Here is a 14,955-nt window from a genome sequence, read left to right on the forward strand (position 1 = left end):
CACATCAGGCTCTTCCGCTATGAGCCTGCTCCTTCCTCTCCCACTCCCCCTGCTTGTGTTCCCTCTCTCGCTGGCTGTCTCTATCTCTGTCGAATAAATGAATAAAATCTTTAAAAAAAAAAAAAAATTGGGGGGAAATAAGTTCTCAAGTCATACAAAAAAAATTGGTTCTAAATTATACTATTTTGCCCACTACTTTGTTTAGCATCATTATATTATCATCATTATTATTATTATTATTATTTAAAGATTTTATTTTTAAGTAATCTCTACACCCAACATGGGGCTTGAATTTATAACCCCGAGATCAAGAGTCATACGCTTTTCCAGTTGAGCCATCCAGGCCCTCCCATTATTTAGTAATGATTATAGCCATGTTTTTAGGTAAACATGGTAAATTTGGCCTACCAGAGAGGTGAATTCCTAAAAATTTTAGTAGTAGTAAAATAATTTCTTCAGTATAGAAAGATAAGAAAATTGAACAAAGAGTGATAGGTCTGATAGTTATTTTAAGCACAGACTTATTCTCTTAATTCTGCTTCTTACAGGAACCTGTCTGCTATTCAGGATAGAGAAATTTGCTGCTATTCAATTTCTTGCAAAGAAAAGGATAATATAGGTAAGAAATAACTGTGGAAGAAATGGGTGTCACTGGAAGGGCTGTCTTAGAGCTTCTTATTCTTTATTATCCCCATTTCTGTTTAAGTGACTTCCTTTATAAGAGGACTGTTGTTTTTGCCTTAGGAAAAATAATAGACATTGTATCTTTTGACAGCAAATACAACATCCTGAATGTGCTCTATGCTATTTAAAGAAGTAAATGAAATAGACATGAAGTTAAACATTATGTGATATCAATTTATTGTATTAATTTTGGCAGAGCTAGTATCCAGCTGTGCTTTATAACAAAATGTTTTTGAAATAAGACTTCACAAAAATTGTTCTATAAGCACTTAAACAATTGTTCATTTTTTGAACCAGTATATTACCGTAATGTTAGTACTCTATTGGAAGTATTACCCAAAAGTACCCTTCATCTATTTAATGTCTGTATTAATTTCCTAGAACTGCCATAGCAAAGTACCACAAACTGGGTGGTTTAAAATAGCAGAAATTTATTTTCTCAAGTTCAGGAGGCTAGGCGTCCAAAATCAAGGTGTTAAGCAGGGCCATGAAGGCTGTTGGGGAATATCCTTCCTTTCCTTTTCTTAGCTTGTGGTTGTAGGCCCCCTTTGGCATTCTTTGACGTATCAAGGCTTCACTCCAGTTTCTGCCTCTGGTTTCACATAGCCTTCTCCTCTGTTTGTCTCTCTGTGTGTATTATTTTCTCTTTTTATAAAGATACATATCATTGGATTAGGGCCTACCTTCATTCAGTATGACCTCATATCTATAAACACGATTTTTTAATAAATTCTGAGTTTCTAGGTAGGTGTGAATTTTTAGGGGACACTATTCAATCCAATACAGTGTCCTTAAAGAATTTAAATATATCTGGCTGAACTTTAGTTTCTTAACTAATTTGTGAGAGGTTATTTAATAAAAGTGGATTGGAATGTCTGAGAAGGATCACAAGGTCAAAAGGAAAGATGAATAGAAACGTTTGACAAAATGAAAAGGCTAGTCAACCTGTTAGCTATATGAGTGAAAAGACCTATGACAGTGCAATACAATATACTCACTGGTAAAGTGTACCTTCATGACGAAAAGCTACTCAGACTAAGTCACATGGTTATTGTCTGACGTGACAGGTTCAACCAAACAAAATGCGAGAGAAGAGTTTAATTCATGTACCTTGAAGCAGCTGGGTATGTGGTCACTGGTGAAAAAAATCACTCTGTGGGCTACTACAGAAAAATGAGGCTGTCTATCATTGCCTTTTAATGGGCTGCAAACAGCATGGGCTTTGGAGTTAGGCAGCCTCAGGCCAGAACACTTGGTCCTAAGTTACTCTCTGACTGGCCTTGGACAAAGCACTTAACCTCCCTGATCTCCAATTTTACTCATCTATAAAATGGTGATAATGGTGGGTGAGAGGGAATGTGAAAATGCATTTCAGCATTTGACATATGGTGGATGTCACGTGGGTGTGTTAGTTTTCTGTTGCTGCTGTCAGTTAGAAGCCTGTCATAGTTCTCACTGAGCTAGAAATCAAGGACTAAAATGACAGGTTGTGCTCTTTTTGGAGACTCTAGGAGAGACTCCCATTTCCTTCTGTTTTTCAGCTTTTAGGTAATTGCCTGCATTCTTGGCTCATGGCTCTTTCCTCCATCTTCAAAGCCAAAAACATTGTATCTCTGACCATTCTACCATAGTCACACCTCCAATTAAAAACAAACAAACAAACCTTGTATTGGAGTAGAGTGTAACACATAGTGCCAACACAGTGTGTTTAGAAGGTATTCTATTTTTTTCCCTTTAGCCTTCATTCAGTATGTATTGGTTCTCATCACAGTTAACTTTTTTCCCAAGTCAGTTCTAGTGCATCAGCTCATTCCTCACCCCTCCTCAAACATGCTCTGATGAGCTCAAAGTGTTGATAGTTTTCTTGCTAATTCTGGGCTTCCTTTATTTATTTCTTATTTTTATTATTTTTTTAAGATTTTATTTTTAAGTAACTCTACACCCAACATGGGGCTTGAACTTAACAACCCTGAGATCAGGAGTCATGTGCTCTGCCCACTGAACCAGCCTTGCGCCCCTGGGCTTCCTTTAAAGAGCACCCAAAAGCAATCTGAGCCTAATACTTTGCTGACGGACACAAACTGTCCTCTGTTAAATGGGTAGAATAAGTGATATGCTATATTGTGAGCATTTAGTTAATTTGAGGACAGATTCTTCAAGCACTTAGGGTTACTTAGAGTTTATTAAACCCTCCACCCCCATGTTAGGAGGAATTCATGTTAAGTTTTAAGTTGTGTCCCCAAGAGAGCATTTACTTACACACCACTGGTTCTCATTGAAGGATTTGCCCCCAGGATACATTTGGCAATGTTTGGAGACACTTGGTTGTCATAATGAAGAGTGTGATGCTGGCACTTAGTGGGTAGAGACCAGGGATATTCTAAACATGCTACCATCCCCCACAGCTGAGAATTGTCCAGCCTAAAATGTTAGTAGTGGTGAGGTTGAAAAACTGTGTTCTGCATACACTAACCATAATTTTAGGACATTGTGCTATTCTGTAAATCCATTTCACTCCCTTATATTTTCTCTGGTATTTCATAAAATAGGGGGGAAAAGTTATTGAAATGAGAAAAAAAAAATCCTTTGTTTTACTTCCTTGAGAAACTAGCCGAATACTTTTCCCGAAAAAATCTTGTAAGCTCATTCAGAAGTAAATGCCCGAGGGGCACCTGGGTGGCTCAGTTGGTTAAGTGGCTGCCTTCGGCTCAGGTCATGATCCGGCTCAGGTCATGATCCCAGGGTCCTGGGATCAAGCCCCGCATCAGGCTCCCTGCTCAGTGAGGAACCTGCTTCTCCTTCTCCCTTTGCTACTCCCTCTGCTTGTGCTTTCCTGTTCTATCAAATAAATAAAATCTTCCAAAAAAAAAAAAAAAAGAAGAAGTAAATGCCCGAGAGTTGGTGAGAACTTCTTTTGTTATTTGAGGCTGACCTCATAGTCTGTCATAGAGCTCCATAGTCAGCAGTTTGTGATTGTAGAACTGCCGCTTCACTTACTAGCAAGCCCAAGGAAATGGATCCACTCTAACTAGATTCAAAACAAGTGGTTTGTAAATCAGAATGCCTGTTTATTTGAATGGAGCAAGAAATACAACTAACGGCCAAGTAGATTAGACTTCTTGGGTAGTCTAATCAGAACATCCTCTTTAATTTCACCTTTTACAACATATTTTAGAACCAAATTTATGAATTTACTCAGTTATTCCAGAAGTATCTCAGTGCACATCGGTTGTATATTCTCCTTCCAGCTTCCCAGTGTGGAATATGAAATACTTCAGTAATGTGTCCTCAGACCACACATAGAACAGATTACTTCTGTGAACATGATCTTTGCAAAGATGACTCATACTTGTGGCCCTTTTTGTCATGGAAGATGACTCCTTCATTTGAGTATCTTATTTCTTTTCTGCTTTTTTATCTAGTCTTAAGGATCCATTTGTCTTAGGATATAACTTCTGTCCAGTGTCCATAAGCTTTGTTTATTTTTTTTTTTAAGTGGATTTCTTAAATATTTAAACCTGGGCATTTCACTCTCAGATTTACCTTTCTCCCCATTCAATCCTAATGAATGTGGCTTTGCTCTTACTACACACTGCTGTCTTCTTCTTAAAGTGCACATGATCTGGTTCAACAGTCAGGTTAAATCATTGTTTCCACAACTCTGAACAGGTTGCATTTATTCAGATCTCAGCTCTAGGCTATTCTTTACATGTATGTGGCTTACAGTTTCCATAACACATATTAGCTTGTAAACTGAATTTGCACTCATCCTTCAGGTTTGGAGAATTGAGTGCTGCTTCTTTTTTTTTTTTTTTTAAGATTTTATTTATTTATTTGAAAGAGATAGAGACAGCCAGCGAGAGAGGGAATACAAGCAGGGGGAGTGGGAGAGGAAGAAGCAGGCTCACAGCGGACGAGCCTGACATGGGGCTCGATCCCATAACGCCGGGATCACGCCCTGAGCCAAAGGCAGACGCTTAACCGCCGTGCCACCCAGGCGCCCCTGAGTGCTGCTTCTGATAGATGCTCACATACTCTTTATATGGATGACACATTTTTAAAGAACTCAAGGACAGTAATTCACTGTTTCAACTTAGCTGCCTTCTCTTGTCAATCTAAGTGCTTTTTTTGGCTAATCTCAGCTATGATAGCTTCAGCTGCCACCTCTGTGGTGACATCTTACCAGTTCCCATCCCTCTCTGAGATCGATATCGATATAGCTAAAACTATCTGCTGGACATCTCCATGCTTGTTACCTTCTGCACCTCAAATCTGATATGCTCTGTAGCTAAATTCTTTATCTTTTTTTTCTCAAGTCTGTTCTTTCTTAACCACCGTGTTTGTCAACAGCTCCATGACAAACACAACTCACTGAGGCCAGAAGATTCTCTGTTCGTATCTTGGTCAACTCCACATTTTCCTTCTTCCATCCCTACAACATTTGTTTGCTACAGGCCTTCGCATTTCCTATTCTTGCTGTGATAGCGTCTATACCGACAACTCCAAATTGTCCTCCTCTGTTGCCATTGTTGATCATCCTAAAATAAACTAATATAATTTTCTTGCTTAAAATTCTCCAGTAACTTCCAGTTGACTTGAGACTAAAACCCAAACTTAGTAGCATGTTCGAGTGGTATACAAGGTTATCTGGCTCCCTCTAGCCCGTGGTTCTCAGTTGAGGACATTTTTGCTCCTCAGGAGACATTTGGCAATCCCTGAAGACGTTATTGGTTGTCATAGTTGTGGGTGTGTAGGGGGAGTGATAATGGCATCTAGGCGTAGAGGTCACGGATGCCACAAAATAGTCTGCCATGCACAGGAAAGGCCTTTGTCCTGTCCCAGCAAAGAATTATCCAGTCCGAAAGCTCAAAACGGTGAAGTTGAGAACCCCTGCTGTAGCCTTAGCGATGAGTGGTGGCCCCTTCCCCTAATCCTGTGCTTCATCCACATCTTATCACATACAATCCATCCACATCTCCACACTGTGCATACCTTTGTTTATTCTTTTGCTTTTGTTGTTTCCTTTGCCTGGAATTCTGTGGGGCAGCCCTTCTCCCAGTCCCACATGAGTTCTTCTATGTTTTCTGACTTGATACTAAAAGCTCCTTCAGGGGATAGTGGGGTTCTCCCATATCTTTGCATTCCTGGCACTTCACATACAGTACTTATCTTAACAGGCAGTCAGTAAATTTTTGAATGAATAAAAGATGGCACAGGCTGTCCTGAGGATCATTTAACTTTTAAATCAGAGACTCCTGAGTCTTGAATTAATTCCTTAGAATGTCCTCGTGAAGTTTAGGTAATGGAGAATAGTACAGATGCAAAAAGCAGAAGCAGGCAGGCCCAGCATGTACTTTGAATTAGCTGCATTTTAAATACTGTCTCTCATGTTTAGTGTCTTAACTTTGATATCTTAATGCCTTCAATTTTTTTCCCTCCATCTTTAGATATCACACTTCAGTGGCTTATTCAACATTCAAAATCTAGAAGAAGCTGAAGCATCTCCTGAAGTCTTCCAGTCCTTCCTGGCTATAATCCTAGAATTATTGTCCGTTCCTCTGAAGTACTTCCCAGAATACGGTCCTTCCTAAACCCAAGAAATTGCCTTTTTCAGAGTTTATTTCTCTTGTGCACTGCTGAAGATGTGTATCCCTACTTCTTCATAAAGAATCAGCTAGAGTTGTCATGATAAAGTCAGCACACACAAAAAAAGCTTCTTATACATACTTGTCTTAAACAGTGTATAGAGCTTTTTTTTTTTTTTTTTTAAACACACACTTGACCATCTTAAATCAAGAAAATTGCGTATTTCTGTTCTGGTCTTTCTGGGCCAGATTTTTATATTGGTTTTCAGTAAATGTTTATGATATTTCATTATAGAGTCCATTAGCTTAATACTGATACTGACTTGGTACAGCATGAAGTTTCTAGTGCCACATACAGTATTTAGAAAACCTTTAGTCTGACTCATGTGGGATATAAACATAATGTTTACATATCTCACAAATGCATGTGAAATGTATAATTACACCTTAGGAATTTAAAAAATGGTCTGCAAAGAGTGAGCAGAGGCACCAGATCAGTGTTGTTATTGGTTCTTTACACTGGTGAGATCGTACATGAATTTTAAAAACATCTGCTTTCTGAGAATTCTTCATCACCGGATAGCAGCTGGGGATATGGGAGGAACTAAGGCATGCTGTTGTGTATCTGTCCAGATCATTACTTCTCTATTTTTTCTTCTTTTTCTTTTTCTCTTTTTTTTTGGGGGGGGGGGAGTGGTTCAACACAATTTTTTAAACGGTTGGGAATTGAAGATTTTCTCAAAGGCTTTCATGAATTTAGAGCATTCCAGCCAATATAATAAAATGTGTTAAGAATGTCAGACTTTGTTCAAACACCTGTTTGTTCTTTCTATCTCTAGTCATTAAATCAGTGCTGCTGCATGACACTCTAACTCTCGACTTTTTATATCCAGTCATAGACTTTCAGCACAATAGATACTTAGAAACAAATAAAAATTCTTATTTTTCTCTCTTATTGATGTAAGGTTCGGCACTCTTTTGTCTGGTGCCATTAGACATCTCGATTATTGTGACAACTCTAGACCTGCCTGCTCTATCTAAGGTAATCATGCGCAGCGTCTACAGGTTGTTTCATGATCCATCACACAGAGAACTGAGGAGCTGATGCTGTGTAGTGTTTGCTTCTACAACACGGAGATGTATAGAAACTTAAAACGAACATGTTTGTAGTTTAGTGACGTCCATATACATAAAGGGACACATTAATACTGGTTCACTTGTAAATTGTTACTCACATAAAACCACTGTAGTAGATAAAACTTTATGCTACACCCGCTTCTGTGTTGCCTCACACTGTGTGTGATTGTGTTTCTTTTGTTAAGCAGCACTCATGTAGACAGTGCATTTCCATACATGTTGAGCACTCAGAGTGCAGTCAACAGTTGTTTTAATGAATACCAGTTTTAATTTATAGACTGCCATGGCCTTAACAATATTCTGTACAAAATACTGCACTGTGTTGCACAGATACTACTTGTTTTCCTCCATTCACGTTTTTGTGAGTAGAATCTCAGCTTTTAAAATTCTGTTCTTACTCTTTGAAGCATGTTGCATACTTCCCTGATGGGGTGGATGGTTCTGTAAATGAAGGGATATTTAAACTTGCTACAGTAGCTCAACACCATTAATGGTTACTCTGAACCATTACAAAGAATGTGGCAATTTGCTTGTGCCTAAGAGGAGGAATTGGAACTAAAGTGTGTGACTGTGTGGGGACTGCATAGGTTCGTTAATTGACCTATAGCTAAAACTTAATGTGTTTGTGTGTCTGTTCATTGCTTTCAGCATTTCAAGACATCCAAACTCTACTACCAACATTTTCCTGTGCATTAACTTCTGCATGTGAAAACTTAACAGTTACTGAACTTTGTAAATACGTGAATTTTTTTATTTAGGTGATGCATTTGTTGTCTGTTTACTGCTCTTCTCAGCTTTATTCAATAAACTTGCATTTTGAGGGTTGTATTGACAATTTTAACTTAAAATGTGCATCATGATGGAAGGTGCTGACTTTTTGGGAAGGGGATGGGAGGAAAGTTACCACGAGCAAGGTCCACAGACAATGTGTTAGAAAGAAATCAGCTCATTTCTCAAAGAATTGGGTCTGTGGGCTAGTTAAAATAGAAATAAACTTTTAAAATATCCACAGGATTGATATTGCGATTTTTTTGGGGGGGGGACGATGGAGGAAATGCTATTACTTGTAAACTGTCCTGATATATCAAATTTAGGACTTTTAGAAGTGGCAGGAGCTAGTTGGTTAGGCACTTTATAATCTATTCGTTTTAAAAATTTTAACAAAAGTCGTCTAATAAGCTGAAATTGCAGGGCCGGTCTACTTAATTCAGTTCCAGAATGAAAAGATTTTAAATATCAAACGTGGTTTTCCCACGGAAGCACATTTTTAAAATAAAGCCATTTGGCCTGCTTTGCTAGTGAGTTATCTTTTGCATTATAAAAGTGAACATTTATCTCATCAAAGCTATTGCAGAAATGATTTTATGTAGTTTTACTGAAGAAAAGTTCAACTTGGCTTTTTCTCTATATCCGTACTGTTATTCTGTACAGCCAAACCTTGTTGGCCAATTGGATGTGTGATTTAGCATTTCTAGGACAGAAGTCCCTAGGATACCCAGTTTCATTTCTTGTATGGGGTTGGTGGAGATATTTAGTCAAGGAGTTAACTTGATCCTCTTCTTGTCACCCTTCTACCAAAGCGATTTTTGAAGGAGGAATGTGATATTTGGGAAAGGGGTGGGGAGGATATAAGGTTAGCTTACTGAATCCTTGATTTTAAGTTTATAACTGCTTTCAAAAATTGAGACTTCTAAAATTGTTTCCTTTGATTCTGTCAAGTAAATTGGATGTGTTGGAACTGTGGCTCCTTCAGTATTCATTGTTTTGACTGAGGAACTAATTGCCTTGTGTAATTCTATCCGTACAGGATCCAGTTACACTGAAATCCTGTTGATTTGGTAATTCCAGCCTCATGGTCTGGTAGATTGAGAACTGGAGTGGAAGTCTGAATTTACTGTAGCCAGCATTACAATGTAACATCCACTTGGCCAAATACTTTAAAAATGCCATCGTGGGGAAACCACCATGTTGTGTTTGAAATTCTTTATTAAAAACTTGAACTGTTGAGCCCTCAAGAACATATATGCCTGTGAAGGTGCTTGAAAAGGAAAACAGTAAAGCAAACACTAGCCTTGCCAACTTCCCTTAAGCTTGCAGTTCTACAATGTGTGGCTCACTGCAGGTGTTTCCTGTTGATTAGTAAATAGCCTCCACATAATTTCTGTTTAAAACTCAGCTATTAATAAAAGTGGGTGCTTTTGTAATTGTTGCTTCTTGCTGTTTTTAGGAAACAGAAGCAAGTCATTGACATGCTAGATAGATTGCAATGGGAAGTTTCTTAATCTAAGCAATAGCAGTTGTCATTCATTATTCCATTTCATTAACAAGCCCTCTCTTCAGTAAGGTAATTTCTATTTTAAAACTGCAAGGCAGCTGGTAACTTAGGTAATGCAGATTTCCTAACAGGAATCAGAGGGGGAAAGATACTTCATTTTACTGGGGCTTGCAGGTCTTGAATTTATAAAAGGAAGGGATGTGGTAGGAAAATAATTTGTCAGTTTAAAATGCTAATGTAGTTTGGCTCTGTCAAGAGTGCTGGATTGACATTTGGAGAAAATAGGTTCCTTTCTTTGCTATTAACTGATTGTGTGGTGAGTTGCTGAATTCCCTCTGGCCCTGTAGTTTTCTATCTGTAAACTGAAGAGTAGAGGATCTCTAATACTATTTCTCCTGACAGACTACCGTTCTAGCAGCCAAGAGATGTGGATGATGCTAAAACAGCAGAGAAGATAGATGAAAAGGCCCACTCAGCCTAGTGAATATGTTAACTTTGCATGTTTTTCATCTTGGAAATAATCCAAAAGCACAAATATTTACATTTTATCACTTTAACACAAGAGCTGGAGGTCACATTTTACAGAATGATACAATAACTTGGAAATGCTATAAAATATACAGGCTTATAATTTGAAATCATTTAAAAAATTTAAAGTATTTCTCCCAGACTAGAGAAATATGTTTATTCTGCTATACAATGTGGAAAAATACATACCTACTACCAATTTGGGGGCAAACTATTTTAGAGCCAATGTTTAACGCTTTATAACTGCCCTGTTACTGGGTTCAGCTAGAATTTATTTGGAGCTTAGAGAATACTGGAACAGTTAGAAAATACTTCTTTTCAAAGTAATGAGAGGAGGGAGAATACCCCAACAAAGTCAATGTAATCCCTTTTGAACATGGGAAATAGAACATAAATAGATTGCCAATTATGGCATCTCCTCCAACCAGCTTTTATATACAGCTTTGGCCTAACCTCAGTTTTGTACAGTCTATCACACAATGTGCTCTCTTGTTTCTACATATTAAAAGTCCACCATTTCTGTCTACCAGTTACCCAATATTTGAATTAAATAACTCCTTTTTCTATTTGTATCATTTTCTAAGGAAAAAAATTAATATTTATCATACCACTAACTGATTTATGAAAGCACAAGCTCTCATCCTTCAAAGAAGGTTAACAATTGTTATCTACTTTCTCTGGAAACATCAATAACCTAAAGGGTGGGGCATGGCATATGAATGGTGAATATAAATTCTTGATGGATAATCACTGCATTTGATTTAGTGGTTTAGTAGTTAGAACAGCTGAGGAAAGGAAGCTTACCACTTTTTTTTTCTAGGTTCCACTTATTTTTTGAATGGTTTTTAATAGGTAAGTCACATGATTCAAAAATTGAAAATATCCAAAGAAACATGAACAGTCGGTTTGATCCATGACTGAGTAACCACCCTTCCCACCACCACTCTGGCCTTACAGGTAATCCTTATATCACTTTCTTATTTATTTTTCTAGTGTTTTCTTTATACAAAATACAAAAAGCAAATAGAAATACATATATATTTTTTAATCACTTTCTTACATAGAAAGTAGCATACTGATTTGAACATGACTTTATCCAATTACTCTGTCCTAGTGATCTTTCCATATCAAAGTATAGAGAGTTTCTCATTCTCCTTCATAGCAGCATAGTTCTCATTTCATTGTGTATGTGTTTTTCACTTCCAGATTCCGTAGTTCACCTAACTGGTCCCCTGTTGGTAGACATTTGGGTTGTTTATAACCCTTTGCTTTTGTAACCATTACTGCAGTGAAGTACGTATGTGTGCAGCAATTCACAGAAGCATATCTGTGTCAAAGGGTAAATGGGTTTGTACTTTGGCTAGGAGTTGCCAAACTGCCCTTCACAGACGATATGCCAGTTTTTGTTTCTACTAGTTCCTGTCTCCCACGTCTTAGCAGAGTGTGCTGACAGACTTCAGGATTTCGGCCCATCAGATAAGTGGGAATGATAATTAAATACAATTTTAAACAAGTGAAATTTAGCTTTTCTTACCCAGCTGAGGAGATGATATTACCTTAATTCTGCAGTTGGATCTCCACCAAATTAATGTGATTATATGTAATTTCCTCCTCATTCCCCCTTTTTTTCTTAAGTTCCCCCCCACCCTGCCTTTTACAAAGCAAGTATATATTGCTTCAGAAAGAAGCAGTACTCAGTTTTAAAAGTCATCATTACATCACTTGTTTCGTTTTACATTATTGCTTTGGATAATAAATCCCTTATAGTTTTTTTAGAGCAGAAAAATCCTCCTTTTATGAGACTATATTAACCCTGATATTTAACATAGGAATCTCTGCAAGTATCCTTGTACATTTTGAGGTCATTTTCTGGCTTTGCAGTTTTAGGAACCTAGTGCGGTGATTCACTCAGACTCACAAGGTTGATTCTGAAAACTGGAATGTCTGCCTGTTTGTTTACAATGGAGGATATCTTAAAGGCACCAAAATATACCTCCTAGGTCACTTCCCTTCAACATTCAAAGTACGAGGGAGATTGAATTTGGATCACCTTGTGGGATATAATTCCAAATCACAGAGATTTAGGGCCACGAGGTATAGAAGCTGGAACATGTTAAGTAGACGTGAGGATTCACAGCTCTTTGAGCCGATATTGGACTGTGGTGAGTTTTAGTCCTTGTCCAGTCTCGTATTTGGTTTCCTTAGACACATTTTTCTCCTAAAATAGTGCTTTGAAAATAGGATAGGGCTTGTTTAATTCATCCAGCAGACCTCAGGTTTATATGTACCAGGTACTTCTACTAAATGCTGGTCAGTTCATAGAGTTCATGAGTAGTAACAGGGCTCACTACAGAACACTGTTGTAGGTACACTATATACATTCAATACTTTAGTTCTCAAAACTGCCATATGCTCTAAGTACTATTCTTACCACCCTCATTTTACAGATGGGAAAACCAGGTACAGAAAAGTAACTTCCCAAGGTCACTCAAGAGGCGAGAGCTATGATTTGAACATCTGGCAATGGGGCTTCTGAGTCTGGGTTCTCAGCTGTTGTCTCTTTGGCGTCCCCCAGAGCGAAGCCATTTTTACCATAGTACGTTTCTTTTTTCTTTTCTTTCTTTCTTTCTCTTTCTTTCTTTCTTTCTTTCTTTCTTTCTTTCTTTCTTTCTTTCTTTCTTTTTTTTTTATCAGTCCCCTGATGCTCTTGTGAGACTGTACAGAAAAGCCTTTCATAAAGAGTTGATTTTTAAGGTTGAGGTTTTCTGATAGGGGTGTTGTCCCAATCTTAACAGCCACATTTACCTTAAGGGGAGTCCTAGGCTAATCTAAAAGGCTAGCATGAGATATTCCGTGTTCTTTTGATTCAGCTTAATTCGAGGCAAAACACTTTCTGAACCTGGCCCCTAAATCTTTGGCTGCACCTTGCAGGGCACTAATGTCAACAATGTTGCCAGTGGGTGACTTGGGAAGAGTAGAAAAACCAGTCTTCATTTGCTTTGAGGGCCAGCTAGTTTTGGTAAATTCTGCTAAAGTTCAGGAGACCTGGGTGGTAGCTCTTTTTCTGCCTACAGTAAGTAGCTCAGAGAACTTGAGCCTTCCAACCTGATTTCTTCCCTTATGGCTTGTGGAATAGGCCTAGCAACGCTATCTGTGAAGATTAAACGACAACACGTTTTGAAGACCATAAGACATACATAACTGGCAGCTACTGTCAGTTTTACCAGGAAAAGCATCTTTCAAAAGTTAGATGGTTTTCTCTGGCTATGAAAAGAAATTTGGTTTTGTTTTTACTGGAGCTTGTCTCCAAATGTGAGGACAGGAGCTGTCATTAATGTGGAGTGCACTTGACCATGGAGCAAGATCAAATTTAAAACTTTTTAAATTTGCAATAAAATAGCTAACGAAGGCAACAACACATACCCTAATGTTCACATTCAGTTTTCAGGTTCTTGGAAGGCAGACCTCAAAGTCCAGGATCAAGCCCAATCAAGATTGGATTTCTAGCATGGTTCCTACCTGCCTTTCACAGAGGAGTAAAAGAATCTTCATAGGCAAAAGACCTCGGTTCAAGCTCTCTTTATACTCTTTGATGCTTGGGCAGGCCTATCTCTCAGGATTTGGGGGGAAGAATAAGGCTCAGCCAAAAAAGAGGGGCTTAGTAGGTGCCAGTTACCTTGTGTTGTAATAAAATGTTTCTCTGGGCTCCCGAGTCCCCATTACATACACCTCCTCAATGTTGCAAAAAGCCCCCTGACTCAGAATGTGATGATTGTGCCACATGACAACTTCATCATCCTCTTAATCACTCCTTGGTCACTCAGCCAATCTCTGATTTGGGCCATTCATCGGTTTTTGCTTCCTGTGCTTTTCAGAAACCTTGGTGTAACAAGCACATGGTCTAACTTTGAGGGAATATCTTAACAGACATCTACAAATGTAGCAAACAAAACAAAACCCCTAAACTGTTGAATTGTTATATGAGAGCCATAGCCCTTCAGAGCTGATATTCTCAACCTTCTTAATTGTAAGTAGATACATGGGTATGTGGTAATGGGTAAAGTGATTTGACCAGGAATCTATTCTAGGAACCCAAAGGTTAGGTCCGTACTGTGGTGCACAGGAGAGATGGTGGGAGTAGCAGAGGCGGGAGGGGACCTGGTTAAATAGATTAGGCAAAAATAATTCGGCGTTACCGGCGGCCTTTCCTTTTCCTTTTTTTTTTTTTTTTTTAAGCTCCTATTTCCGAGACAAAGGCAATATAACCTAATTCAGCATTTCCTGAAATTGCCAGATGCTAAGAATCGCCCAAGAGCACTTGTTACACACAATTCCCAGGACCCTCCCCATTGGCATTTGCTAGGTCTAGTATAAGATCTGGGAATATGTGTTTTACAATTACAGTGCGCGATTCTTACAAATTAGGGTGTTCTGATAAGAGAATTCAGGATACCTTTTTGTGTCGTCGGGAGCTACCAGGAGTATCCCACCCCCACCGTAAACAACCATCTTCTTAAAAACCGTGCCCGTGCAATGCAAAAGTAGCTCCTTTTATAAGGAAATGTCCCTTTCCCTCCTCTTCCTTACGTCTTTTAACTGGCACCATCCCTAACCTAGGGCTGGAGTGGCTTTCTCCGGTCCCAGCCAGGCGGGAGACAAGCTCTACCCAAAGCCCGGCGGGCTGGGGGCCAAGTCTCTGTCCGGCGTCCGACTGGTGCTCCCGTGCAGCGCTCCCATTGGCTGGAA

At 38.6% G+C, this 14,955-nt stretch overlaps 1 protein-coding gene across 1 annotated transcript in view; it reads left to right on the forward strand.

Moving 5' to 3' along the window:
- The window catches only part of ARL8B (ADP ribosylation factor like GTPase 8B), a 49,316-nt gene extending 40,903 nt beyond the window's left edge, over nucleotides 1-8,413 (forward strand). Inside the window, exons 6-7 of the mRNA XM_026501269.4 lie at nucleotides 549-619; nucleotides 6,132-8,413. Of these exons, the coding sequence (XP_026357054.1) occupies nucleotides 549-619; nucleotides 6,132-6,181 (121 nt within the window). The 3' untranslated portion in view covers nucleotides 6,182-8,413. The remainder of the gene's footprint in view (nucleotides 1-548; nucleotides 620-6,131) is intronic.
- The last annotated feature ends 6,542 nt before the right edge of the window (nucleotides 8,414-14,955 follow it).

Source organism: Ursus arctos, unplaced genomic scaffold (assembly GCF_023065955.2).
Source record: "Ursus arctos isolate Adak ecotype North America unplaced genomic scaffold, UrsArc2.0 scaffold_14, whole genome shotgun sequence".
Classification (NCBI taxonomy): domain Eukaryota; kingdom Metazoa; phylum Chordata; class Mammalia; order Carnivora; family Ursidae; genus Ursus; species Ursus arctos.